The sequence below is a fragment of the Malania oleifera genome, chromosome 12, assembly GCF_029873635.1.
Source record: "Malania oleifera isolate guangnan ecotype guangnan chromosome 12, ASM2987363v1, whole genome shotgun sequence".
NCBI lineage: Eukaryota > Viridiplantae > Streptophyta > Magnoliopsida > Santalales > Ximeniaceae > Malania > Malania oleifera.
In genome coordinates, this window is record NC_080428.1 from 1094837 (window position 1) to 1121615 (window position 26779).

Sequence of the window (26779 nt, forward strand, 5' to 3'; positions counted from 1 at the left end):
AACTAAAGTTCTTCTTCTTCTTCCACTATCCCTAGCGAGGACCAGTCTGAGCACCAGAAGATACTGGCCTCTTCTTCTATTCATGTACCACCTCATCCCTCTGGAGGTCAGTCTCAACTATGGTGGTTTTATCCACCAGAACAGAAAACTCTCGAATCTGCAGCATCCCCACAAGCCTGTGGATGTCCTTCCTCAGACCCTTCTCAAACCTCTGAGTCTTCTCAAACATGTTCAAGATCAAATACGGCGCAAAATGAGATAGCTCAATATATCTGGCAACATATCTCTGCACCGTTAGGGTTCCCTAAGTAAGGCTTAAGAACTCATCCACCTTCGCGTCACGAGTGGAATTTGGGAAGTATCTCTCAAAAAATACCTCCTTGAAATGGATCCAAGTTATACTAGATGGACCAGCTCTCTGCTTCTCAAGCAAACTCACTGTCGTCCACCATCTTTCTGCTTCTCCTACTAGCTGAAAGGTAGAATAGAGAACCTTATGCTAGTCGGTGTAGTGCAGAACTTCTAATATCTTCTCGGTCTTCTACACCCATCTTTGCCACTATCGAATCGGGTCCTCCCATAAACATCGGAGGGTGCATGCGGGTGAAGCTCTCTATAGTACAACCCATAGCAGTAGGAGAATGCTCACGTCTCCTAACACTCCACCCGATCTCTCGCATAACCTACCTCGTCAAACCCCGAGGCACAGAAGGAGACCCATCACTCACAGTCCCTTCTGAACTACTTTCCAAGAGGTTATCCTTGGACTCCATTCTAAAAACAAGATAAGAATCGGTTAGAATTCATATATCCTACACATTTAACACAATCATTGAAACCTAATCACGTCAACTAATACTCTCACGAGTCCAGGTTTATCATATCGCATCAACACAAAGCTATCAATGGTTTACCGTGGTTTTACTGAAATCGTCATTCTAGGAAAAACACAGAACACCACCTATGAGTCCCCGTCTAGCAACAAAACAACCCTCGACCTACTCTACCCATTTCCTACATCCTATACTTTAGTATGTACACAAAGCTACGCCTAACCAAGTCTACAAGACCTAACAACCAGATTTTGCTCTCATACCAAACTATCACGCCCTGAACCCGTGGATGAGTCCCAAGTGTGATTTTAGTTACCTAACCTGTCTTTGTATCATTTAAAAATACATGATACTATGCTAAATGAGGGTCTGACCTCGTAGGGTACACGTAAACCTTATACACAATTACATACATGTTCATACACATCAAATATGCAGCGACAATGTTCTTTCGATACATACATCATACCATACCAAAATCTATACATAATTGGACTATACATTCCCAAAATACAGTACATACTCTGGGTGTCTACAAAACTCTACACTGACAACCTGGTTACAAAACCCGTACTTACACAGGTACTAAATGTAGCTAACCAACACCCACGCTTCCGGACGCTAGAATGCTAGTTTCGGTTACTCGAAGGACCTAAAAAACATTTGTATATTCGTGGTGAGACACCTCTCAGCAAGGAAGAAAGCTGGTTATATCAGTGTGTGCAATACAAGTGTTATTTCAACATAAAACATAACACGATACAGTTCCAGTATTTTCACAATTCAATTTCCGTACATATGATACCAAATATACGGTCAGTATCATCACACTCAAGCACATGATACCCTACAATAATCGAAACCTCACAACTATATCATTTCCAGTACAGTGTGCACTCGCACCCATCGGTGACCAGCTGGAACAAACTAATGATATTTCACACCCTTAGATATAGAGCCGAACACTCTCGCCCATAATAATTAGTCGAGACATAGCGATAGCATACGATAATTAGCTGCCCCTAGCTGCTTTACAAAACCTAAAACAATTTGGAACTCATGTTCCTATACTCATCATCGTACGATAATTAGCCGCCCCTAGCTATTTTACAAAAACCTAGAACATTTTAAATACAACAGTTCATTCCACACTTATTTGAGCATACACAAATCATACCGTTTTCAATTCGAGAAATACAGTTTAATACAAATACAGGTATGGTCATCCCATTACAACATATGATTTTCCAATCAAAATAGAGATGATACCCGAAACCCCAAATTTTCCCAAAAATTGTAACTCAAAAATCCCGCATTTTCACCCCATAAATTTTTCCAAATAAGTAGCCAAAACATACATACGATCATAAACTACAGGTTTACTGATCCTAATTTCAAAAATAACTGATATAAACAGAATCCTCTTACCTTTTCCCAAATACTAAAATACGAACTCTACAGTTCCAAAACTATGAATCGAGTTCCCAAAACCTAAACATCTAAGAACTATACTTCATTAAAATTCTTACTACTACATATATACTGAAAAGAAACTGAAATTAGACCCTTAACTCAGTTTTGGGTCAAAACCCAAAAATCCTCTAAATGAATTTCTGATCCTCTATAAATGTAGAGACTTCCCTTCTGATCCACGTGATAACATCAGATCGTTAATTTTGGCAACTGATGGCCTGAAATCCTAAAGAGAGAGAGAGAGAGAGAGAGAGGGAGAGAGAGAGGTTTTTGGTTTCTTAACCATTAATCAAGTGAAAAGATATTTATAAACAAGTTGACCCAGCCAAACTCGTCGACGAGATGGCGTCCTCATCAACAGGCCGCAGAAGGAAGTTTGTCTACGCCAAGGTGACCTCGTCAACGAGCCTGAGATTTTAGGATTTCCCAAAATCTCTCGGCATCTCCTCATCAATGAATTACTGAATCTCGTCGCCAAGCTAAACAAGAGGCCTCGTTGACGAGCCCTGCAGATTTTTGTCTTTTAAACTTTCCTTCTCTTTTTCCCATTTATTTAATACACTTATCTCGGGTCGGGTTCTTAAAATTCCTCCGTTATAAGTGAGGGTAATTAATAAAATAAGTAGCCCATTTTACTCAATGGATGGTATTCAATACAGATGGCAAATTTTGAGGACGAAATTTTGTAAGGAGGGCAGAATGTAGTAACCTGGACAATTATGGGAATTAAATAATAAAGAAATGAGAGGAAAAATGAAATTTTAAAGGGAATGCAGCAGGGCCTCATTGACGAACACAGAGTGTTCATCAACGAAGAGTCTTTTTGGCTCGTCGACGTGGACGCGTATCTTGTCAATGAGAGTTTATCGATGGGCTATTTTCGAGGCCTGAAACTCATCGATGAGGGTTAGGTGTTCGTCAACGAACTCCCTTCTTGGACTCATCAACAAGGTGACGTGGCTCGTCGACAAGGCCACGTGGACAACACTTTATATATAGCCCCAAAACCGATTTTCAGTAAAAAAAAAAATTCATTTTATCAATTTACTTTCTCTCTCTAACTTGGTTTCTCTCACTTCTCTCTATGATTCTAGCTTCGTTCTTCACCGGTTCGATAATCGGAACCCGCCACACTACTCCTGGAAATATTCTCTTCAAGTCTGCTGGAGTAGATTGTTGGTTAGGCCAACTTGGGCACCATCCCAAAATTAGGGTAAGAAGGTTATTTGGGTATTTTTAGTATTACCAGGTTTATTTAAGCTTAGATTTGGTATTGTATGAGAATATACTAGTGTTTTGTGAAGTAAAATTAGGGTGTTATATTTTCAGGGTTAGGGTTTTTTTGGGATCCTACAGGCATGGGTTGAGGACCCTAGTATATGTAATTTTTCAAGAACCAGGTATATTAAAGTTTAAGAAAATTGTGAATAGGCAAGTTTAGGAAATATGAGTGAGATAATTTTGTGAGAAAATTCAGTGATTTACTGAGCAATTTGTATATATGTATTATTTCAGGATTTTGGGGATAGTACGCCATAAGCATGAGAATAGAGTTGGAGGTGAGCTTCCTAGCCAGTTAGTTAAGGGAAATATGCTATGCTAGGAATGTTAGAATATTTATTAATAAATTATATGTTTTTCAGATTATTATTCAGTTCAGAAATTGGGTGTACATCAGAAAATACAATATCAGCATATAAGATATTTATTTATGTAGTTGTGTAGCATGAGACGGTATTAGATCAATATATAAAATATACAGTTTTCAGATTATTATGTTTTATAGTATCTAAATAGAAATATGGTTATGAGACCTTATCAGAACAATACAGAAATAATACAATTTTCATATTGGTATGATTTATATTACTATGCTGAGATATGTTTTATCAGATTTTACAATAGTATGAATTACATTGTTTATATAAAGAGATATTTTACAGCATATGTAGATTACCATGATTTTTCAAAATAATAAAACCATAACACTATGTTATTATAGTTTATACAACCCAAATAATATAGTATTTTCAGATCAGTTTCTGGTGTTAGGGTTATTTTCCATAACACTATGGTATTACAATTTACACAGTACATATATTACAGTATATTCAGGATTAGTTTTCAGTGTTATAGTTAGTTTGGAATCATGATGAAACGGCAAAATGATTATGTATATCAGTACTATATAGTATCAGACCCTCATGAATCAGTTCAGTTAATATTCAGCTATCAGAGCATGGTACCGTTGCTATTACAAGATCAGAGTGCAACCACACATCTTAGATAGTGTGTGGAAGGTTTCCGTCAACCGTGCCTAGAGGGATTGCAGACTCCCCGGAAGACTGGGTGGAGGTGGCTGATTTGACGAGGTAGTTACAAGTTTCATGCCTAGGAGAGGTTGCAGTTTAGCCAGGCTGAGGATTTGGTAGAGTTACAGTTGATTTACCTGGTAGGCCAACCAGGATTAAGTCCTGTCTACGGGCCGCACAACCTTATCATGAGGTGTTAAATCATGACGTACAACTTTCCAGAGTAAACATCTCAATTATGTATAAGTATACAAATTTACAGAATATCAACAAATATAGTATGATACTAAAAGTATGAAAAAGTAAAAAACTCAGATAATACAGTTACACCTTAAACTATGATAGATGCAAGTTATATTGTATATTGTTTTACTAGTTTTTACAGTTTCAAATATTTTCAATGTAGTATTTATGAAACTCAATCACCACACACTAGTAATTGCATATTCCTCTTACTGAACTTTGTCTCATCCTAGTGATTTAATATTTTTCAGGTGATCTAATTAGGCGAGCGGATCAAGCTCACAGATAGAGAAGGTGAGTACACTACCCTATTTGCTGGATAAGTGTATATAGGAGATAGTATTTTTGAGTAGATGATACTGGGGTGATGTGTATATATGTGTGTATGGTTGGGATGAGTTACTAAAATTCTGGCATTATTTATATGGATGGACAGTTTTATGTTTTTCCGCTACATAGGTGTGTAATATAATTAGGTTTTCTCAATGCTCACTTGGGGCCTGAGATGTTATAGCAGATTATACAGGAGTGTCATAATGTTATGTTTTGCAATTTATAAATGTATATATATATATATATATATATATGTATGTATATGTATATATAGATTTTCGAGTCGTTACACCGAGACTCGATTTAAGACACTAAGACTCGATCGAGTTCCTCAAAAAGGGTCTTCCAACTTCCGGGGCTCAAAGTCAGCTTTTATTGTGACGGGTCTTCTTGGGGAGGCCTTGTTAAAATTAGGGTGTCAACAATTACAACTATTATTACATATTTTTAGTATTTTTATTTGTTTCGTATGTTTATATTTTATATTATGTATTACGATATTTATTTTTATATTATAGTATTTTTTATTTTTTTATGGGTGTATCCTTATGATTTCAAGAAAGGGCAATGGCTTTTTAAGCCTCACGTGTCTTAGCTCTGAGGGATACCCTATTTTCGATATATTCTATAATAATGTGTATATTTGTGTGCTTATTTAATTGTGTATACTTAGTTAATGTGTCTAGTTTAAAGGAGTAAGATAAAAGGCCTTTGAAATTTAAATTGGGATAACTTTTAATTAATTAGGTACCATTCGTAGAACGAGTGTGTAAGGGGTGCTAGTACCTTCCCCTCACATAACCGAACTCTCGATCCCGATCCTAGTATACGCAGACCAATTCTATCCTTATTTGGGTAGTAATCATGTGTTCTAACCACAATCCAAAAGGTTTGTGGTGACTCTATCTTCCAATTTTCCTGAAAATCAAATCATCATCATTTTCATTTGCCTCCTCGGGGCATCCTTGCTCCCGGGATGTTGTGACACAAATCAAGGAACGATTGCCACTTCATAATAAGAAATAACCCATTTTTTTCCAATTCCCAATGCCTGGACCAATTCTAACTATTTTTTTGAAACCAACCTTCTTGTTTACACATCATAGGAAGAACAATAAGAAGCAGGGATGTAGAAGGTGTGGAGAAGAATCAGATATAAGAAGCGAAAGAGAGGAAAGAGGAGGATAAAGCAGTCTATAAGGTTAAAAACCTAGGAGAAGGCAATAGCCTTGATGCCATTGGCACACATCACATAGTCATTGCATGAAGATCCCAAGTGGCATAGTAAAATGCCCAACACATGCGTGTGAATCATTGAAATTGAAGCACCACAATAATCATTCAATTCACTTTGTAAAGGCATGTCTCCTAAGGATCTTTTATGAAAACAATAAAGCACCAGATTGGCCACATGGAACATGCACAACCATCATTAGGGAGCCAAATTTTGAGAAACAAATTTGTGAACCTCAAAAATCTAGCCCTACTTTAAGTCACGTTAACCTCAAGCATCCCGTAACTCAAATGACCATTAACTTATATGTTAGGGGAAATTTATGTGAATGGAGATAATTAGTGCATATGCAAAAGCAATAAGGCAAGAATCACCTAAAAAGCTACCTCATGTCTCCACCTTATGTTGTTTATGGTGTGGCTCTTATACTTAGAGTTTCTTAAACAAAGAAAGAAAAACATAAGAATGGCTTCATAGCAGAGACTCATCGACGAGTGTCATATCCTCGTCGACGAGGAGATTTTGAGAGGCCCAAAAGTTCAGACATCCTGAGATACTGAGAGCGGGAAAATGGACTCGTCAATGAATGCCCTATTCTCGTCGACGAGTTTCCTTGTTCTTGTCAACAAACCTATCTTCTCATCGATGAGAATGCCTGGGTTGCGAGAAGAAATTTGAATTTCGAATTTGAACGTTGGGGTCGTTGGGTTATTGGAGGGAAATCTCCGAGTGACTTCTATATATGTACTTCTGAACGTATTTGTACATAGAGATCATCGTAAAAATTTGTGTATTGTGGTGTTTCACATTGTAGTGAATATTGAATGTCATTTGCTTTCATTTTTGTGCTATTGATTGTTATCCTCTCATTTATATTGGTTAAGTGTTATTGAGACTTGGAATTTCTTTTGTTTCTACATCTTTCGCTTTGTGTGTGTCCTATACCTAAATTTTACAACACCTTAAGAATGAAATTCAATGCATCTAGGCTGGCTACCAAAGGGGGAATAATGCCCACCCTCAACCTCGCTGGGAGGATCCCTCAGCAATATATGAGGATAGATCCCCAGGCATCCCACTAAAGGAACAATCAGACCCACCACATTCATATATAGAGGTTAGGTGGATTACCAAGGTAAGTCGAAACAAAAACATCTAACACTGTTAATCTATTAACCTACTATCCAAATCCCCTACTGCTTAAGCATCCAAGGGTTATTCTAAAGCTCGCCTCCATTAATCCCATGCTATCTTTTGTGTAGAAGCCAAGTACTTGTATAGGCTTGGAGTCCAAAACCCATATATGTTCTCACAGTTTGTGCCCCCATACCACTTTTTTTTTGTTTGCATCAACATGTATGAATATGCATATATACTTTACTATTTTAATGGTATTAAAGCTCATTTAATTATTTAAGAACTCCAAATTGAAATGACCAAATTTATATATCATATAGAATTACCTTTAAAAATACAATGATTGAAATTTATTACATCACATGAAAAAAAATTTACAAACTATAGAAAATATCAACATCTGGTTGATATGTCTACGATAAGTATAAATAAATCATAATGGTAGACTAATGTTTGCTATTTAGATCAAACCTTATTTAACCCTAGCAAATGCATCATCATCAAATTTTGAATTGTCATAATAAATTTTTCATGTTGTTGTTATATACTGCTCCACAATGAAGGTTTTTTTTTTTTTTTTAAGGTGCATATATCAAGGTGCACAATGTTGAAGTTATATCTAAAATTTTACAAGATTTTTCCCCAAATTCATAGCCACAATCTACATCTTTAAAGGAAAATTTTGATAACTTAATTTATAGTCAAATTTTGTAACATTGCCAAAGTCATTCCTTTTACATAAAAAATTGTAGATGAAAAAGACAGATTTGGAAAATAGCTTTTTATAGCTTACTTTATGCTTGTTGAATCCGAAAAAGTCTCAACCATTGTTTGTTCTTCTTAAATGATTGCTAATAGCATGTTATTGTTGAGTACTCAAGGAGAGAGGTAGGGGAATTAATTATAAGAGAACTAGCGGGAGAAAAATGAGCCGACATGGTCTTATATATTTGTGAAAAAACAAATGTTGTTAAGAGCTACTTCGATAAATAAGAGTTTTGGGAGTGTTGAACAAGAGACCATTACGAGGTATAAAAATAATTTTGGTTCATTCATTTTATTTTTTTTATCCATTTAAAAGCCAACCTTTTAGTGGAGCCAATGTTTGAAGAACGAAAGTAAGGGAAAAAAGAGAAAGAAAACAATGAGGGAGTCAAATCCATGCCATTAGAAGTTAATTTGGATTAGGATAAAACAATGTAATAAGCATGAAACCATTTCCACAACTCTTCAAAAGTTTCCATCCATAAGCATTCTATAGGCACGACAAGCTCAAATAGAAAAAGCTATAATATATCATTTGTGTACGTAGTCTCCAATCTATTGATTAAATTATTACCATTGATACAAAAAATAATAGAAAAATTAGCCTCACTTTTTCAAAAAAATAAAAATAAAAATATATATCAAAGAAGATATACAGACTCTTATATTATTAAATCTGATTTAAAAAAATAATCATCTGCATTGTCGTTTATTGAAATTTCTTGCGGAGAGGATTTTAGAAAACAAAATTCTCAGCCTTCGGGATCCTGATCCGGGTCTCAAAACGACGTTCTTCTCGGCATGCAAACTCGAGCAAGTCTCCGGCGGCTTTACATGTTGGCGATCACACCATCCTCCGCGAGTGAATTTCCCTCGGCGCCTTTTGAGAAGGTCACGATCGATCTTGTCGAGAACAGGGTCATTTTTCCTGAACTTTCTGGCGAAGGGACGGTTGCTGAGAACCATTCTTCTGAAATCCTTGAGGCCGAGAGACCTAGGGTGTTGCTTGGGAGGGTTATCCCAAGTGATGTAGTGGAGATCATGGTTCACCGTGCTGTTACGGTACTCAGAATTGCAGATGAGTGTCTGGAAGTATCCCTCTGGGGATGACACGAAGTTTGTGTAGTAAAGCAGGAGAGTCCTTGGCAGATTGTCCCACCCCACTATAGAGTACTCTGCAAAGGATCTCGATAATATTGTCCAGGCTGAACCTGCATGAATTTTGTGAGGACAATTTGAGATTCTCTCTCTCTCTCTCTCTCTCTCTCCACTCGTAGGATGTGTCCAAAAATTAAAGACAACCCCACTCCTGAGACTTACATGTGAGTGGGTGACACATCTCAAGGCACATACTCCAAGATATATAGTTTAATGGTGATTCTTAAATTTAGTGGCAATTGGTAATCATTAATTTTTGCATTTTTTTTTTCCTTGATATTATCATGTTTTAGTTCGAATGTGCTTTTGATTAATCCTAAAGTTTTGGCACAATCAATAATCATATCATTTTGACATTCTTTTTCTATGTTCTGATTCTTTTTTCAAAATTTTAATACACAAAATCTAGTTCTGAATAATCCTAAAACCTATTTAGTTTTTTCATTTTATTTTTTTCGATCAGTCTGCACCATTTATAATTCTGATTCAGTTGCAACTCCTCAAATTTTGGCAAGTTATTTTTTTTAAAAAAAAATGGCATAAAATAGCACAAAAAATCTATTAAGTGCATGAATAATGTTATGAGTTTTGATCCTTTTTGCCCCCCCCCCCCCCTCCGCCCCCACAACTATCAGTAATTTCTAATTCAACTAATTATTGAATTAATTTTTTCCCATTATTTTTTAGCTATTTGAAGAAATTGAGAGTCTAGAAATTCATAGAAGAAAGACAAAGAGAGAAGGAGAATTGAGAATTGTATATTTTTCAGTGTGAAGATTACACTATAGAGAGGCTCCTATTTATGCACATTCTCTACAAACAAATTACACCAATTTAGGCTAATCAATTACCTACAATCAAGTCAAATCAATCAATAATATCAATCTCAACAAATCAGCTCTTATTTGCTTCTTTGACCAATCTCAGGAATGATTCTCTCCTATCAATCTTTAATACCAAATCTCTCATATCCTTAACATTCCCCCTCAAGTTGGAGTGGATATTAATGACGCTCAACTTGTTCAGTACATAAATGGTTGAATTGAGTAGGTCCAAGAGCTTTGGTAAATAGATCTGTTGGTTGTTGACTTGTAGGTATGTGAATGGTTTGAATGACTTGGTTCTGGAGCTTCTCTCGAATGAGATGACAATAGATCTCAATGTGCTTTGTTCGTTCATGGAATACCAAATTCGATGCAATGTGAATAGCTGCTTTGTTGTCACAGTATAATTTGACTGGTTGTGGATGTGCCATATAGAGATCTGTTAGAAGTTGCTTTAACTAAGTAATCTCACAATAGGTTGATGCCATAGATCGGTACTTTACTTCAGTTGAGGATTGTGAAATTATTGTTTGCTTTTTGGTCTTCCAAGAAATTGGTGATTTTCCAAGTAGAATACAGTATCCGATGACTTATCACTGAGTATCTCTACATTGAACCCAATCAGCATCACAAAATGCATGCAATTGAACATTACTGGAAGTTGATATGAAAATTCCTTGTCTAGATGATTGCTTGAGATATTGTAAGACTCAATGTGCTACATCCAAATGAGATGTTCGAGGTTTGTCAATGCAAGAAGGCTTTGTTGACATCAAGTTGATGGAGATGCCAATTTTGTGCAACAGCAAGGGCAAGAACAGTGCGAACAGTAACCATTTTTGCAACAGGAGCAAAGGTTTCAGAGTAATTGATACCTTTCTTCTGATTATAGCTTTTAGCAACAAGATGATGAGCCTTATAACGTTCCACAGAGCCATCTGGATTGTGTTTGATTTTGTATACCCATGTGTAACCAATGGGTTTCTTGTGGGGAGGAAGAGGAGGCAAAGTCCAAGAATGGTTGGCTTCCAAGGCATCAATCTTAGCACGCATGGCATCACGCCACTTAGGATCCTACATAGCCTGTAAGAATGACTTGGGTTCTTATGCAAGGGAGATGGTAGTGGTGAAGGCACGGTGTGTAGGAGAAAGAGAATCACAAGAAAGAAAACTAGAAAGAGGATAAATAGTACCTGAGGAGTGGATCAACGCAAAGTCACATGGTGGGATAGGTCAAGATGGGAGTGCCTGAACTTGGACAGGAGGGGTAGGAGAAAGGGGAACATCATTAGGTAGGGAAGTATGTGGTTGGGTAGAGGGTTTAGAAAGAAGATCTGGAAAGCCAATAAGATGAGGTAAAATAGTGGAGGGCAATTCTGAGGTAATTTGGCTAAAAGGAAATTAATCCTAATAAAAGACTACATCACAGGATACAAAGGTTTGGTGAGTTACAAGATCATATAGCTCATAACGTTTTTGGTCGTATGGATAGCCAAGGAAGACACAATGGCTTGCACAAGGATCAAATTTGGAGGAATAGCGGAAGTGAGTAGAGGCATAACAAAGATATCCAAAGACTTGAAGATGATCGTATTTAGGTTGGGTACTATATAGCTTCTCATAGGGAGATTTCCCATCCAAAAGAGGAGTGGTTGTTCTATTAATCAAATAAGCTATAGTGAGAAGAGCATGACCCCAAAAATGTTTAGGCATATTGGCCTGAAAAAGAAGGGCTTGAGAAACATTTAAAAGATGACGATATTTACATCCCACAACTCCATTTTTTTTAGGAGTGGGTATGCAACTCGTTTGGTGAATGATGTCTTTTTTTGAATAAAAGGAGGAAAGGTCAAATTCTGGCCCATTATCACTACAAAAAATTTTGATTGTAGTGGAATGTTGGTTTTCAATTAGCTGAATAAAAAAAAAAAAGAAGAAGGTGTCGAGTATCTGACTTATGACGCATCAAGTACACCCAAGTACATCTGGTGTAATCATCGACAATGGTCAAAAAACATTGAGCCCCAGTGAGTGATGGGACACGATAACCCCCCCCCCCCCAAAAAAAAATGTTTACATGTAATTAAATGAAAAGGTATAGGAGAAGAAATTGAACTAGAAGGAAATTCAAGACGGGTTTGATTAGCCAACGGGAAAATATAACATGGTTTAGAATTGAAACAAATTCCAAAAACATTATTAGAAAGTAAAGACAAAACTTTATTAGATAAATGGCCAAGTCGGTGATGCCAAAGTTGGGAATTTGATGTAGTCACCTAACAACGAGCAGGATTCGTTCCGGTGAAGTTGTACAAGCCATCTCTCTTAGTGTCTAGTCCAATCATCCTCATCAAGCGTAGGTCCTGAATTAGGCACATACGAGCAAAAAAAATGATTAGACAATTGAGAGTGTGACATAGCATACGAACGAAAATAAGGTTAAAATGAAAGGAAGGGACACAAAGGACATTCTTCAAAATGAGGGAGGAAGAGAAAACGATAAAACCAATATGAGTTACCATAGCATGAGAGCCATTAGGGAGTCGTATAGTACGACCATGAATAGGAATGGAGTAGGTTAAATTAGAGGGAGAACACACCATATGATCGGTGGCTCCACTATCAAGGATCAAAAGTGTTTTAGGAGAGATGAGAGGTGGTTTACCTAATAAGGATGACACAATATTACCTATGTGATTGGCCATAGATGATGACTGAGTAGGAGTATTGAGCATGCCTAGGAGTCGTTGGCATTGATCAAGGGTAAATGGGAAACTGCTAATGGATCGGTTGTTGTCGGCAAAGGAGACTTGGTGTGCACTTGGTTTCAAACCCGAGCTAGGCTTGCAAGAGCTAGGTGGGAACCCATGGATGAAGTAACAATGCTCAATGGTATGACCTTCCTTGTAGTAGTGCATGCATTTCGGTCATGGCTTGCGAAAATTCTTCCCATCTTTTAAAGTGAGGATACCTTTGGCAGCTAAGACAACATCATCAATGGGTGAAGGAGTCTGAATGTTCCTTTGGCATTCCTATTAAAGAACCAATTCATAAATGCGACTGATTGTGGGGAGAGGGTCTATCAACAAAATCTGGGCACGGATAGCACCAAAAGACTCATTAAGGCCCATGAGGAACTTCATGGTGCACAGGCACTGCTAGTATTGAGCAATGTCTTCTTGGAATAAATGGGTTTGAAGTGATGCAAGATCGCCCCATAATAATAGCTTCAGCTTGGTAAAATATGTAGTTACCGATGTATTGCCTTGAACAAGATTATGAATTTCTTGTTCAAAGTTATACATGCGAGGGTCATTGACTTCGGAAAAACAATCCTTCAAATCTGCCCAATTATCTTGAGATAACGCTAGCAGAAATGTCTTGAGAAAGAGAACTGATCAACCAAGCTTTTACCATGTTGTTGCAACGGGACCATTAGCGGTATTCTATAGGGGAATATTTGGAAGGCTTGGGAACTGTGCCATCGATGAAGTCAATCTTGTTTTTTTGGTGTTAAGGGCAATGAGCATAGATCGACTCCATGTGGTATAATTGGTTTCCGTCAATGATTGAGAAACCAAAACAACATCGAGATTGTCAGTGCTGCTGAGAAATAGGTGGTTATTGGGATCATCTAATTTTTGGGAAGGTTGGGTGCTTTCAACATTGGAAGTCATAATGTACAGTAATCTCGAAATGAGAATCAGGTAACCTCCTAGGAAGGTGAGGGGAGTCACAATGAAGCGCTTAAAACCCAAGATTTTCCTTAGCCAGAGCTTGCCTAGACATTGTATTTGTTGAGAATATTGTAAATCCCACTAACAAAAGTGGCAGTGTTTGTAGAAAGGGAAAAAAAATTAAAGTGTTATAAAAGCTTACAACAATTGAAATATGTTGCAGCTTACTAACAGTTTGTTGCAAAGAAATAGTAAAAAATATAGGGCTGAACAACGTGTGATAATCACGTTGAGGAGCCTAGAAAAGAAAAACAAAGAATGCTCTGTTTTTTTACGAAGAAGAAGAAATTGAGAATAGATGATTATGCCCTTTGGAATCCTAAAGTTGTGATACAATTTCCTGGAGGTTTGTTTTTTATTTCCCTAGAATTACTGAAACAGTTTTTCAATGAATTGGCCCACGATTGTACAAGCAATATCTTGGAGTCAAGTTTGTAGAATACACAAATAGGTATGAATTGAGAATTGTATGTTTCTCGGTGTGAAGATTACACTATACAGAGGCTCATATTTATACACATCTTCTACAGACAAATTGCACCAATTTAGTCTAATCAATTACCTACAATCAAACCAAATCAATCAATAATATCAATCTCAACAAATCAGCCCTTATTTGCTTCTTTGACCAATCTCAAGAGTGATTCTCTCTCATCAATTTTTAATGTCAAATCTCCCATATCCTTAACACTATTTGAATTGTTGATTTAGTTTTTTTGATGGATTAATTATTTCACTAAATTTAGTCATTTTGTTATCCTAAGGTAAAACTTTTGTGTTAAAACTCTTCGGTTTGAATGTTACACTACAACGAAAAAAAAAAAAAGGATCTTTTAGCAACAATTTTTTTATCAATGTTTTTGGTAAATGCTAGCAGGGTATGATTTTTACTAACTAAAGTGTTGGTATGGGTCTTCTTTAGTAGCGATTTTTAACTAGATTTTAACCAACATTTTATTTTTACAAATGCTATTATTTTAATATTTTAAGGTTTTTTTTTTTTTTTTTAGTTGTCTCAAACCACTTTAATCTTTGTCCAAATAGGCTCCTGCTTTGCTCCATTGTTTGAAATCTCGAAGGTTCAATCGTCATCTCAATTTTTCCAATGTTCAAGGTTTTCTTATCGATCTCTTCAATTTTTTTAATTGGGTTCTCTCTCTCTCTCTCTCTCTCCCCCTCTCTCTCAAGTTTCAGTCTTTCTCCCTCACTCTATACATATGTGTGTCTTTCTTCTAATTAATTGATTACATAAAGGTTGCAAAATTTCTCTAATTACAGCGATGTAGTTTTCATCTTTAGCTTGATTATATTCATTGACTAATTGAATAATGTGAAGGAGCTTGCATTTAAGGTTCAAACAATTTCAGGTCTTGAATTAGGTTTGTGTGAATTTTGATGAATTCAATACAATTTTATATTATGTTTTTTTATCCAAATTCGCATAAATTTAAATTTAAGACCATAAATCAAAATTCCCAAACATAGAGTTAGTAATTACAACTTTTTTGCTTTTTTTCCCCACCAAAACAAAATATGATTTACTATTTTTTTTTTTCATATTATTAGATAGCCTTTTTATTTCATGGAATTTGACTTTATTTGTGAGTTTAGTTGTTTTATCAAGAAAGCCTATACCTTGAATTGCAGTAGTTTCAATTATAACAAATTATTAGATGCTTTAACTTTGCACAGTGGTTGTCTTTCTTGTGTATTACTTTGGCTATCATACAGTGCCTTGGTGAAGAAGTTGGCATGTTTCAATAATGGTCCAATTGTCCAAGAAGAAATGTATAAATCTTAATCCAAACAAAATAGGAGGATGAAACTATTATTATTAGACCATTTATAAAATTTCATCACGAGCACAAGCACAAGCCCAAGCTCGAGCTAGAACATGAGTCTGCAAATAAGTCAAACCTGTGCTTGAGCCTAACCCAAAATTTTTAAACTCGACCCAAAGCTCGAGCTTGACTTTTTCAGCTCGAATTGAGCCAAACCCAAGCCTAAACCAAGCTCAAGCTCTACCAAGCCAAGACCAAGCATGGTGAAGCTCAACTCCTTTGCAGCTCTATAGCTGGCCTCACACCCCTAATTAAAAATCCTTTTTTATTATATTAATAAATCATAATAAACTACTTTCACATAGCTTATCCATTGGTTGTTGAACAAGTAGTGATAAATTAGTAGCTTAATTCTTTGTCTTATGGGGGCTTTAGAATAATTGCTACTATCACTTTAATAATAATTCTTCTTCAGTTTTATGAATTTAAAGCTCTTTTACTAAGCAAGAATTCATCCCTACTAGTGATTTCTCTTAATTTTCCATTCCATATATCATTTTTTTAACACCTTGAACTACCTTGAACTAGGTTCCAATTTAGATATGTTTCCAATCTTAATTAAGATATGTCAAGGGCACACCAGGATAGACAACAAGAGTCTAATATCTCCGTCGTTCCTTTTTAAGAAAAAAAACAAAAAAAACAAAAAATAGCGTAGTTGATTTAGGCATCTTCCCTTCCACCATTGCACTAGTAGTGCTCAAACTCTTTATCTCATGCACCTAACTAGCTTGTATGGTCTACGAAATCCTTTGAAAACTCTTATGATTAGGCTAAAAATATAGAAATGGGTTAAGCCTTACGTTAATGCAATGGGTTGCTCCTTGTTTTAAATTTAGCACCTTAAGTACTTCATAATTAAGGCATGCAATCCCTTATCCTAGGATTCTACAAGATCTCCAATAGGGTCAAGGAGGTCTACTTCGTACACTTCCTGCTCGTGTAGTGCCCCATGAGATATGGGAATGATAGTTGATTTTCAACCTGAGCATTATGTCCTAGCATACTTCTTCATAGTAGTGGCAAATGCTTGCCCACAATGATAATGGAAGCTCCACGAAGGATCAAGATGACTCGAAAAAGTCTTAAATGGTTTATGGGATCCATAGTACTATTGTATGATTCTTAATTCGTATTTGGAATCTTAATGGAAAATGCTTTTCCACCATCTCCCTCATCAAATTATTTTCATTGGAGGCAGGGCCGGCCTCACCTTAAGGCAGCTGAGGTGCTTGACTAGGGTTCCAAAAATTTTGGGACCCTTAAATTTTTTTTTTAATGTAATAATGTTAACATTATTTATGATGCTCTCTTCCCATACATTGATTTTCCCACTATCAAGTAAATAAAACTGTATTTTAAAATATAAAGAAAAATGCAATTTAATTCTTTCTTTTTCAAGTAAATTTTGGGGCCCCTGAATTTTTTTTTAATATAATTATGTTATCTTTATTTATGATGCTCTTTTCCCATACATTGACTTTCTCATTATTAAATAAATGAAATACAGGTTGAATATAAAACTGTAATTAGTGATTTTGCATCTCAAAAAGTTAGAAAATTTAATTTTAAATAAAAATAAAAATTAAACAAAATATTAAGGACCCCTAATTAAATCATTCGCCTAAGACCCCATATTGTGAAAGCCGACCCTAATTGGAGGTGTGCTTTTGGTTAATTAGTGCTCCCTAGTTGTACATGTGTGTTGTTTTTTGTGGCTCTTATACTTGGTAGAGTGCATAAACAAAGGAAGAAAAACATATGTAAAGTCATTGGTACAATGCAGCAGGCATTCGTCGACGAATAGGCCTACTTTGTCGACGAATTTAGATACCAAGAGCAGATAAAATTCATACATTCAGAAGTCGTCAACGAATATGCCTAATTCGTCAACGAATGGAGATACCGAGAGCAGATAAAATTCAGACATGCAGAAGTCATTGACGAATATGCTTGATTCATCAATGAACAGATCCTAATCGTTGACGATACCCTATTTGTCGATGAATTGACTCGAGGCTAGTAGGATGATTTCAAATTTTGAAAATGAACATTAGAACGGTTGGGTATTTGGAGCAAAGCCTCAGTGGGGTTGTTAATTATGTCATTCTGGGTATATTGAAGTAGGAGAAGATCATGGAAAATCATTGAATTGTGTATTTTGCGATTTTCATAGTGAAACTTTTACCAATTGCTCCCGTGGATGTAGGCTTTGTCGAACCACGAAATTCCTGGTGTTGTTGCTCTCATTATTACTTTGTTTATTTGTTGTGGTTGTGGAATAATTTTGGATAATCACAATTTATATTGTTGCATTTGGTTTTGTTTGATCCTTTCACAATATACATATTCCGTTGTGCATTGTTTGAGGGGCATTTTTCACAACAATTGGTATCAGAGCGAAGTTGTAATGACCTTTGCGTCTTCTTCTACGAAATTTGATATTGTCAAATTTGATGGAACCAGAAATTTCGGTGCGCGGCAAAGAAGAGTGAAGGATCTTTTGGTGCAATAAGGTATGGTGAAAATTTTATACATAATTCAACCTGATAGCATGAATGCAGCAACTTGGAATGAATTGGGAGCAACGGAAGTATCAGCCATTCGACTCTATTTGGCTAATGACGTGTTGTATCACATCATGGATGAGGATTCTCCGGCATTAGTTTGGTGAAAACTAGAATGATGATATATGTCTAAGGGTTCGTCAAAACTTGCAAATATAGTGGAGGAAGATTCAGAATGTAGTGATGGAGATATGCTATGTGTTTCATCGGATTCGAAGTGCCTCACGGGTAATTCTTGGATCTTAGATACTGGATGCTCTTATCCTAGAAAATGGTTTGACATCTACAAGTCAGTTTATGCTAGTTGTATTTTGATGGAAAATGATATTTCATGCAAAATATTTTTTATTGGAAATGTCAAAATTATAATGTATGATGGTGTTATAAGAACCATATATGATGTAAAGCATGAACCAGATCTAAGGAAGAATGCTATTTCATTAAATACTTTAGACTGTAATGGATATTGTTATAAGTATGAAAGTGGAGAAATTAAAGTGTGTGAAGGCGACACGATAGTGATGAAAGGAGAAAAAGTAGCGAAAAATATCTATGCACTGTAGGATGTTATGGTTGTAGGTGGATTTGTAGCTATTGAATCTGAGTTAGATATTGTGTGGCATATGCGGTTAAAGCATATAGGTGATTACATGTATTCAGATATTTGGGAACCAATGATGATAGCAGTAGGTGATAGACATATGTATTTCATGGGTTTATTACGAAGGGTCTTAGTGTACTTCATGCAGTGGCTAAGGTGGAGAACCAGACCGGGAGAGAGATTGTCAAGTCAAACATTGGGGCTGAGTACGTTGATTTTGTTCAAAGAGTGTTGTGAGCAGGTCAGATCATATGTAGGGCTTGCAAGGTACGTATTGGTGAAGTTAGTGAGTATGACGCATTTCTCATATGACCAAACACCAAAGGTATCGCTAGATAGGAAAGTTACAGGTGAATTATGGGCAGGTTTTGCGATAGACTACTCGGTTATGAGTGGATGTCCACTGATGTACTATTCTAGTGATAGAGGATCTAGACTTGGTGTTATGTTCGAACAATACACTTTTCTGGGGTATAAGAAACGTGAGTTCAAACTGGGTGATCCTACGGCAAACAAAAGGATGATCGAAGACATGACTTTTGTTTATGAAAACATGAAGCAGTGTACTCTAGTAAAGGAAGAGAAAAAAATGCCAAAAAATTGTAGCAGTAGCAATCATGTTATTCAGGTGGAGTTAAGGACTCAGGATAAAAATGTGGGGAGTTCTATGTTAAGACAACAGTATCACGGTATGAATGGGCGTGTGATGCAGGTAGAGCTAAAGACTCAAGGCAGAGATGTCATTGGTCATATTGCATAGAGTTTTAGCTTGGGAGAGCAATGGAATCACGATGGGCCCATGTACACTATCAAACTACCACTCAGGTATAAATTTGGCATTCTGGTATTTCATGTATTCATTACTACCAACAGCAAGGTTTCTACTATTTTTCAAGATGTAACGCATGGCAAAGGGAAAAATAGAAGGATAAGTGTTATGGTGGAGAAAATTGAGGTATTGCATATGTACTAGGTATGTGAGTTGGTGAGACTTCCAATATGAAAGAGGGTAATAGGATGCAATTGAGTGATATATCTGTTGTGTGTGAATATCATGTTATTGGCTAGAAGGCTTTAATTGAGGCTAATTAGTTGGGTACTATGTTGAAAGTTTTTGAAATGAATGTATTAGGTACGGCCAATATGGGTCTTGGTTTGTTGATTTGCATAGACAGAACTGCAGGGAGATTAGAGTTATCTCATGGTGGTTTTGTTGATAGGACTATAGGGAGATTGGTGTTATCTTAGGATGACTTTATGGATGGAACTACAGGGGAACTTTGTTTGCTGTGTAAAGGGGGTTTTGTGGAGAATCAATATGGAATGTCTACCATTTGGTACCCAAGAACGGGCTATGATGTCTGGAATATGTCAAAGGTTCCCTATGATTGTGCAATGGGGTGTTTCAATAGGCAACCAAGTGGATCATCAGTTGTAAGTTTGGTTAAAGAATATGCAGGGGCTTTGGTGATATAAGAATTGCAGCAACTTATGTGCTTACTGTTGTGGGATAGTATTATTGGAAGCCTAAGGTGAACTCTTCGGTGTTGTATCTTCAACTATATCGGGATTGATAATAGTAGCTGAATCTTCCATCACAAGTTCAAGGGACATTGCTTGGACTTGGTGTTTGTCTCCAAGTGCTAGAAGGGAGACAAACCCAACCTAACATTCAAGGTGGAGCAATGAGATATGTTTTTCAGGTTCTCCCAAGGGGCGCCAAGGTGGATATTGTTGTGTTTTTGTGGCTCTTATACTTGGTGGAGTGCATAAACAAAGGAAGAAAAATATATGTGAAGTCATTGGTGCAGTGCAGTAGGCATTCGTCGATGAATAGGCCTACTTCGTTGACGAATTGAGATACCAAGAGTAGATAAAATTCAGACATTCAGAAGTCGTCGACGAATATGCCTAATTCGTTGACTAATGGACATACCGAGAGTAGATAGTATTCAGACATTCAGAAGTCATCGACGAATATGCCTAATTCGTCGACGAATGGACCCTAATCGTCAACGAATGTATCCTATGTCATGCATGACTAGTATCTACTTTTAATTTTAAGGGTACTCTACAAATACAAAACAAACCTAAAAACATTTCTTCATTTTACTCAACGTCCTACTTTAACTATATGTCATATTCTTTACAAATTCTTCTTCAACCTATATAATAAATTCATGATTTCAAAATCTACTACTGGCGCTAATAATTAATTGATTACAAAATTTAATCTCTACAAGATTTCTCTTAAAATAACTAAATTGACATTCATTATACATTATATGTTTTTCATAATTAATTTAAAATATCTATTTTATAAAACTTCTCTCCATAATTCAAACTTAGATTTTAACTCTAATTCTAGTATCATCAACCGAGATGATTTCATTTGTCTAGCTGTGCCAATAATTTCTCATTCGTAGGGTCTAATCTTTCTCCAAAATTTCTCCCAAGGTACCTAGATTTACATTCATATACATTATGTATTTTGAACAATTGTTTAAAAATTCTCTCTCTTATACAAAGATTCCCTCTATAATTGTAACTTGTATTTTACTATACTTCTACTATCATCTACCAAGATTGTTTCATCTACAAACAAAATATCCTATGTGACGTCCCTTTAGATATCCCCAATCAGTTCATCCACTACTAATACATAAAGACAAGGGCTGAAAGCAAATCCCTTGATGTAGACCTATTATGATTATAATTCTCTAAACTCGCCACATGTTTTCCTGACACTAGTTATTACTATATCTTACTTTTCCTTAATGATATCTTTATTCTAAATAAAATTCTAACGAAGAAAAAAAAAAATTAAGAAAGACAGACAATGAAATTTCCTAAAGATTCACAAAAGGCACATACTTCCTTGAGGTTCAAAATTTTTTTGAACTCCCTTGACATTTAATTTCCGAGGCACTTTCATAGTTGTACTATTTGTCATCAACTAGTCAACTGAATTTAATTTAAAAAATTAATTATTTTTATTTTTTCCCATCATTGACACATGAAATGATATAAATTTTTCCCAAGGTCCTATTTGGAACTTGAAAAACATTAGGAAAAAGAACGTACAACTTGAAGGAATTTCATTTCTCCATGTTTGATATCAAAGAATGAGCAAAAAAGAAATTAATTTTTTACATTATTAACATTTAGTTTTTCTTTTTTCTTAATTAATAATTTTATATTTTTATATAAATATAAAAATAATAAAAAATAAGTTTCCTTGTTATCTTCATTTCCTTTTCTTTACCCAAACAAAATGCTTAATCAAAACAAATTCTAATTATTCAAAAAGTCGTCTAATATCCCTCTCCTTGCCGACCCAAAACTGAAAACTCAAGCACCAGGGATGCATTTCTTTTAAATAGAATTTGACTTGTTTATTGCAAAGTAAAAAATAAAAAATAAAAAAATTATACAAGTAAATATGCTCATATTTATTACCACTACACTTTTCATTCTAGTTTCTACTATTTTTTTACTTAGTATTTATGTGAAAACTGTAAATTCAAATTATTAATTTGAATGAAACTTGACTTCTTAATTCTTATCCATAATTTAAGAATTTTCGATCTTAAATGAATGGGCTAGAATTTTCCATCATGCTACCTCATAATTATAATTGTCTCATCTTTGGTGCCTCTTCCAACTGATTAGTGTAAAGTCACATCAAGTAGGTGAAGCATTTTTTTTTTTAATTTTAAATTATGATTCTAACTAAATAAGAATTTATATGTGTACATTTATATGGGCAAAGAATATTGAGTTGATAATGACCTCTTCTAAAATTTTAAAAAATTAAAAAAAATTTATCTTAAATTTTAAAAATTATAAAAACTTTCGTAAGATTTATCAAAAAAACACAAATCTTTTCCTCTGTTATGTAAAAAAAATTTATATCTTTTTAACAAATCATAAGAGAGATTTGTAATATTTTTGAAATCTCAAAAAGGCTTTTGAAATCTTAAGGGAGATCCTCGCCTTTTTGTTAAACTTCAAGAAAGATCAATGTCATTTTTCCTATTCATAAGCTTATTTTTTCATCATCAATTTATCATATATCCTATTTTTTTCGAATACTCCAAATGTGAAAAAATTTCTTTCATGTTTTCTTTTATGTTCTTTTAAGTTCTAATCAATATGTAGGCAACAAGAAAATTGATTTAATAGATTTCAACTGCAAGAAAAATGTATTTGAGAGTTTAGAATTTAAATATTAAATTTAATTAATTAATCTTTTAAAAAAATACAGTTCAAAATTATCTAAAAAAATGTGTTAAAGTAACAAGAATTTAAATTTATATTTTGAAATTCATATATGAAACGCAATCTATAGAGATATGTATGTATATATGTCTATTTTATTATAGCAAAATAGAGGATTTAACTTCAAAACCTAATTAGAGATGGGTGTCCAAAGTTGAAACTTGAAAGGCATGAGTCAACAAGAGAAAGAGTACCCCCAAACTTGAAAATATAAAAGTGTCATTTCAATCATAACGCAGCACGACACGTGTCTTTTAAATAAGTTCACTATAGAGTTGGTAATTTGAAGTAAGAAAATATTTTAAACTTGTATATTTATTAAGGAAAAAATATTATTTTTAGAGATTTTAAAATTTAAAATTATATTTAAGAATTCCATTAGCATTTTTTAACAAATCAAAAATTAATGATTGGATTAAGCCGACCATCCCACGCACTCCTAGTGTACTATGTACTTAGCGTACCTCTGTCCCCACGTCCCTTCCCTACTTCACATGCTATGTTACTCATTCCATACACCATATAAAGAAATTGGCCTAACATTAGATATAAAATAAAGTACCCAACATATTGGAATTAACACGCACCTGTATACAGCTTGAAAGAGGTTGGGAGACTCCTCTGTTTTATAGCCCACCAGATCTCTGATTTGTTGTGGCTGTAAAGCGCTGGGTCTATTATGATTGGCTTCCCTCTCTTGTTGCTGCAATATATATATAAAATAAGCTTTTATTTTTCTGAAATTTAGTAATATATAATATACTCAACCAATTCTCTTACAGTTTCCACCCCAAATGACTGCTGTGCTGTATGAAATTGAGGTTTCTGGGCAACCCAGAAAATGCGTGAATCAAATCTGTAGATTACAAATTTTAAGAGGGTAAGTGTAATTTTTTCTCCCCAAATTAAGTTCCACATATACGTGCGTCTGTAATTGAATAGAGAGATAATAAATTAATAACTAAGAGGCAGCACTCACCATACCATCTTGAGTAACCAAGGGATAGTCAGAGGCACTGAGGTTGATAAACCAGTCCCACTGGCAGCTCCTCAGAAGCATGGCCATTGCATGGAGAGTTGTAGCCAGCATGGTTGGGCCCCTGTAGGTCACCAAGTTTGGCTTCCCAACCACCCAAACATTGCCCATTTCCCTGAAAACCACCTCGCCGGACACGAATCGTTCCACCTCCCGGTGCTCCCACGCTGGTGCGTCGTAGTCCATGTGGAGGAGATAGTAGTTCGCGGGATGGTACAGCGCGCGCACCGTTCTTTTCAGCTTCTGTGCGTCGCCTTTGGAGGCAGAGATCAAATATGCAAATGAAACGGGATACGGCGGCTTCCTAGGCCTGCTGCTGGATTTTGCGATGTCGTCGTAGTGATTTTTTACCAGTGGCCGGAATCCGGCGATAGATCCGACGAATTGGAATGATACGAAGAGAGTTGAAAGGAGAATGGTAGCTAGTATGAAGGAGATCATGAATTGTTTGATACCCATTGGGTGATTTCGTAGAGAGAGAGAGAGAGAGCGAGCAGGGCTATAATGAAATGGTAAAGGCTGACGGCATCTTAATCTGAGATGGGAATGTAAGAGCTAAGGGAACGTGTGGATTAGATCTTGTGTTCCTTTCTTCGAATTGAAAGCCTCCACTTGTCCCGTGTCATAAAATTGTTGGTGGGAGGCTGCTTTTATTTTTATTTTTTTCCACTAAATTAATATGCTGAAGAGTAGAATTCCTAAATTGCTCTCATGCTGTATGGTGGGCTTTTGTGTAAAAGAGAGAGAGAGAGAGAGAGAGAGAGAGAGAGAGAGAGAGAGAGAGAGAGAGAGAGTATACTTCCAGGCGAAGTGTTTGGTGTGGAATTACCCTCGGGCGTTTCTCTAATTCCATGGCCGGTTGGCAGGGTGGGGAGTTGGGCGATTCTGAAAGATCAAAGAGAGGAATGGAGCAATTGAAGAGTGAGGCACACGAAGCCTTGGAAAGGCGTGCAACTCAAAGCCACATTGCGTGCGATTCCAGCTTGCCGGTGTGAACAGTAATATTTAAAAAAATATTATAGCTCTAAGAAGTCCGAATGTTCACTCCACCTCTTCAATTTTTTTAAACTGTTTATTACATAAACACTTGCTCACAGGCTGCTCAACTAATATTGAACTGATAAATAACAGAAAATTTAATAATTTAATAATTTGATCAATAACTGAAAACTTAACAACCTAATAACTAAACCAACAACTCAATAACTAAAGTACTGATAAAACTGATCAATGAGCTGACATGGATAACTATAAGCTGGTGCTATTCATAATACGTCCTCTCAAGTTGGACCGGGTATATTATTCATGCCCAACTTGGCAAGTAAATGAAGAAAACTAGACTGAACATGATCTCGAACCAAATGCTAGTGTATTTCAATATGTTTAGTTCGTTCGTGAAAAACTGGATTCGATGCAATGTTCATGGCAACTTGTGTCACGCCCCGAACCCCGAAATGAAACCCAAGGGTGAGAATGTAACCTAACATGTCCCTGTATCCGATAAAAACATCTAAAGATACAGAACAATGGATGAGGGTTCGACCCTGTGGGGTTCCCAGGCACCCTAAACACATCTAATCACAATTATATACGCAACAGAAAAAGTCATTCTATATAAACATATACAGTACCATACCAGTGTCTATACAAGAGCAGAACATGGCTCTATCAAAACGTACAAACGGGTGCCCAAAACATCTCAAAATGACAACCCACGACAATACAGTCCTAACACTTACCCAAACGCTAAACGCAGTACACCGGCCACTACGCTCCTTACACCAAGATGCTAGTTCTGGTTACTCGAAGGACCTGAAAAAATGTACGTACAGCAGGGGTGAGACACCTCTCAGTAAGGAAAAACACATATTATATCGGTGTGTGGCATTTGAGTGTTATCATGATACAACATACACGCAGTTAAATGCAATCTAGTACTAGTTCACACAGTGCATACACACACACATATACATGCATGCTCATATAACCAAATAAACCACACTCATTTGGAAATCTAAATCATGGTTTTCCAAAAAAATACAGTTTAAACAAGTCAAGGCACGACCATCCCAATAATCCAGTATAAATCAACATATACGCAGGGTTTTCAACAAAACCAGGGATGTAGCCCGTCACCCCCTTTTTCCCAAAACTGTAATAATGAAAAATCCATAGTTTTTCCTATTAGATCCCCCCAAATGAGTAACCAAAACACACACAGGATCGTGAACCGTAGTTCCACCGAGTCTGATTTCAAAAATAACAAATATAAACATAGTTCCCCTTACCTTTTCCCCGAAACAAATCCCGAACTCCAAGATCCCTAAACAGCGAACCGAGTTCCAAAACCTACAAATCACAACACAGAATATGCTCACAAGACAGTTACCTACAAAACTATAAA

General features: G+C 35.9%; 1 protein-coding gene across 2 annotated transcripts; it reads right to left on the reverse strand.

Moving 5' to 3' along the window:
- Nucleotides 1–8840: 8840 nt before the first annotated feature.
- LOC131144392 (beta-glucuronosyltransferase GlcAT14A) lies at nucleotides 8841–25239 on the reverse strand. 2 transcript variants are annotated; one of them, XM_058093021.1, is made up of 4 exons: nucleotides 24324–25239; nucleotides 24120–24195; nucleotides 23927–24042; nucleotides 8841–9541 (listed from the first exon to the last, which is right to left on the reverse strand). In XM_058093021.1, exons 1-4 carry the CDS (start codon nucleotides 24832–24834, stop codon nucleotides 9024–9026), a joined length of 1221 nt encoding a protein of 406 aa, XP_057949004.1. In that variant the 5' UTR covers nucleotides 24835–25239; the 3' UTR covers nucleotides 8841–9023. The 2 variants fall into 2 exon arrangements, with proteins under 2 accessions (XP_057949004.1, XP_057949005.1); XM_058093022.1 differs by having other exon boundaries at nucleotides 8841–9535; nucleotides 24324–25035.
- Nucleotides 25240–26779: the final 1540 nt, after the last annotated feature.

Excerpts from the sequence above, each read along its gene's own strand:
- LOC131144392 (XM_058093021.1), bottom strand. The coding sequence starts at position 24,834 with ATGGGTATCAAACAATTCATGATCTCCTTCATACTAGCTACCATTCTC. Across the intron at positions 24,043-24,119 it reads AGTCATTTGGGGTGGAAACT|CAACAAGAGAGGGAAGCCAA; the intron begins GTAAGAGAATTG and ends TATATATTGCAG. Across the intron at positions 9,542-23,926 it reads CTCTTTCAAGCTGTATACAG|GTTCAGCCTGGACAATATTA; the intron begins GTGCGTGTTAAT and ends AAATTCATGCAG.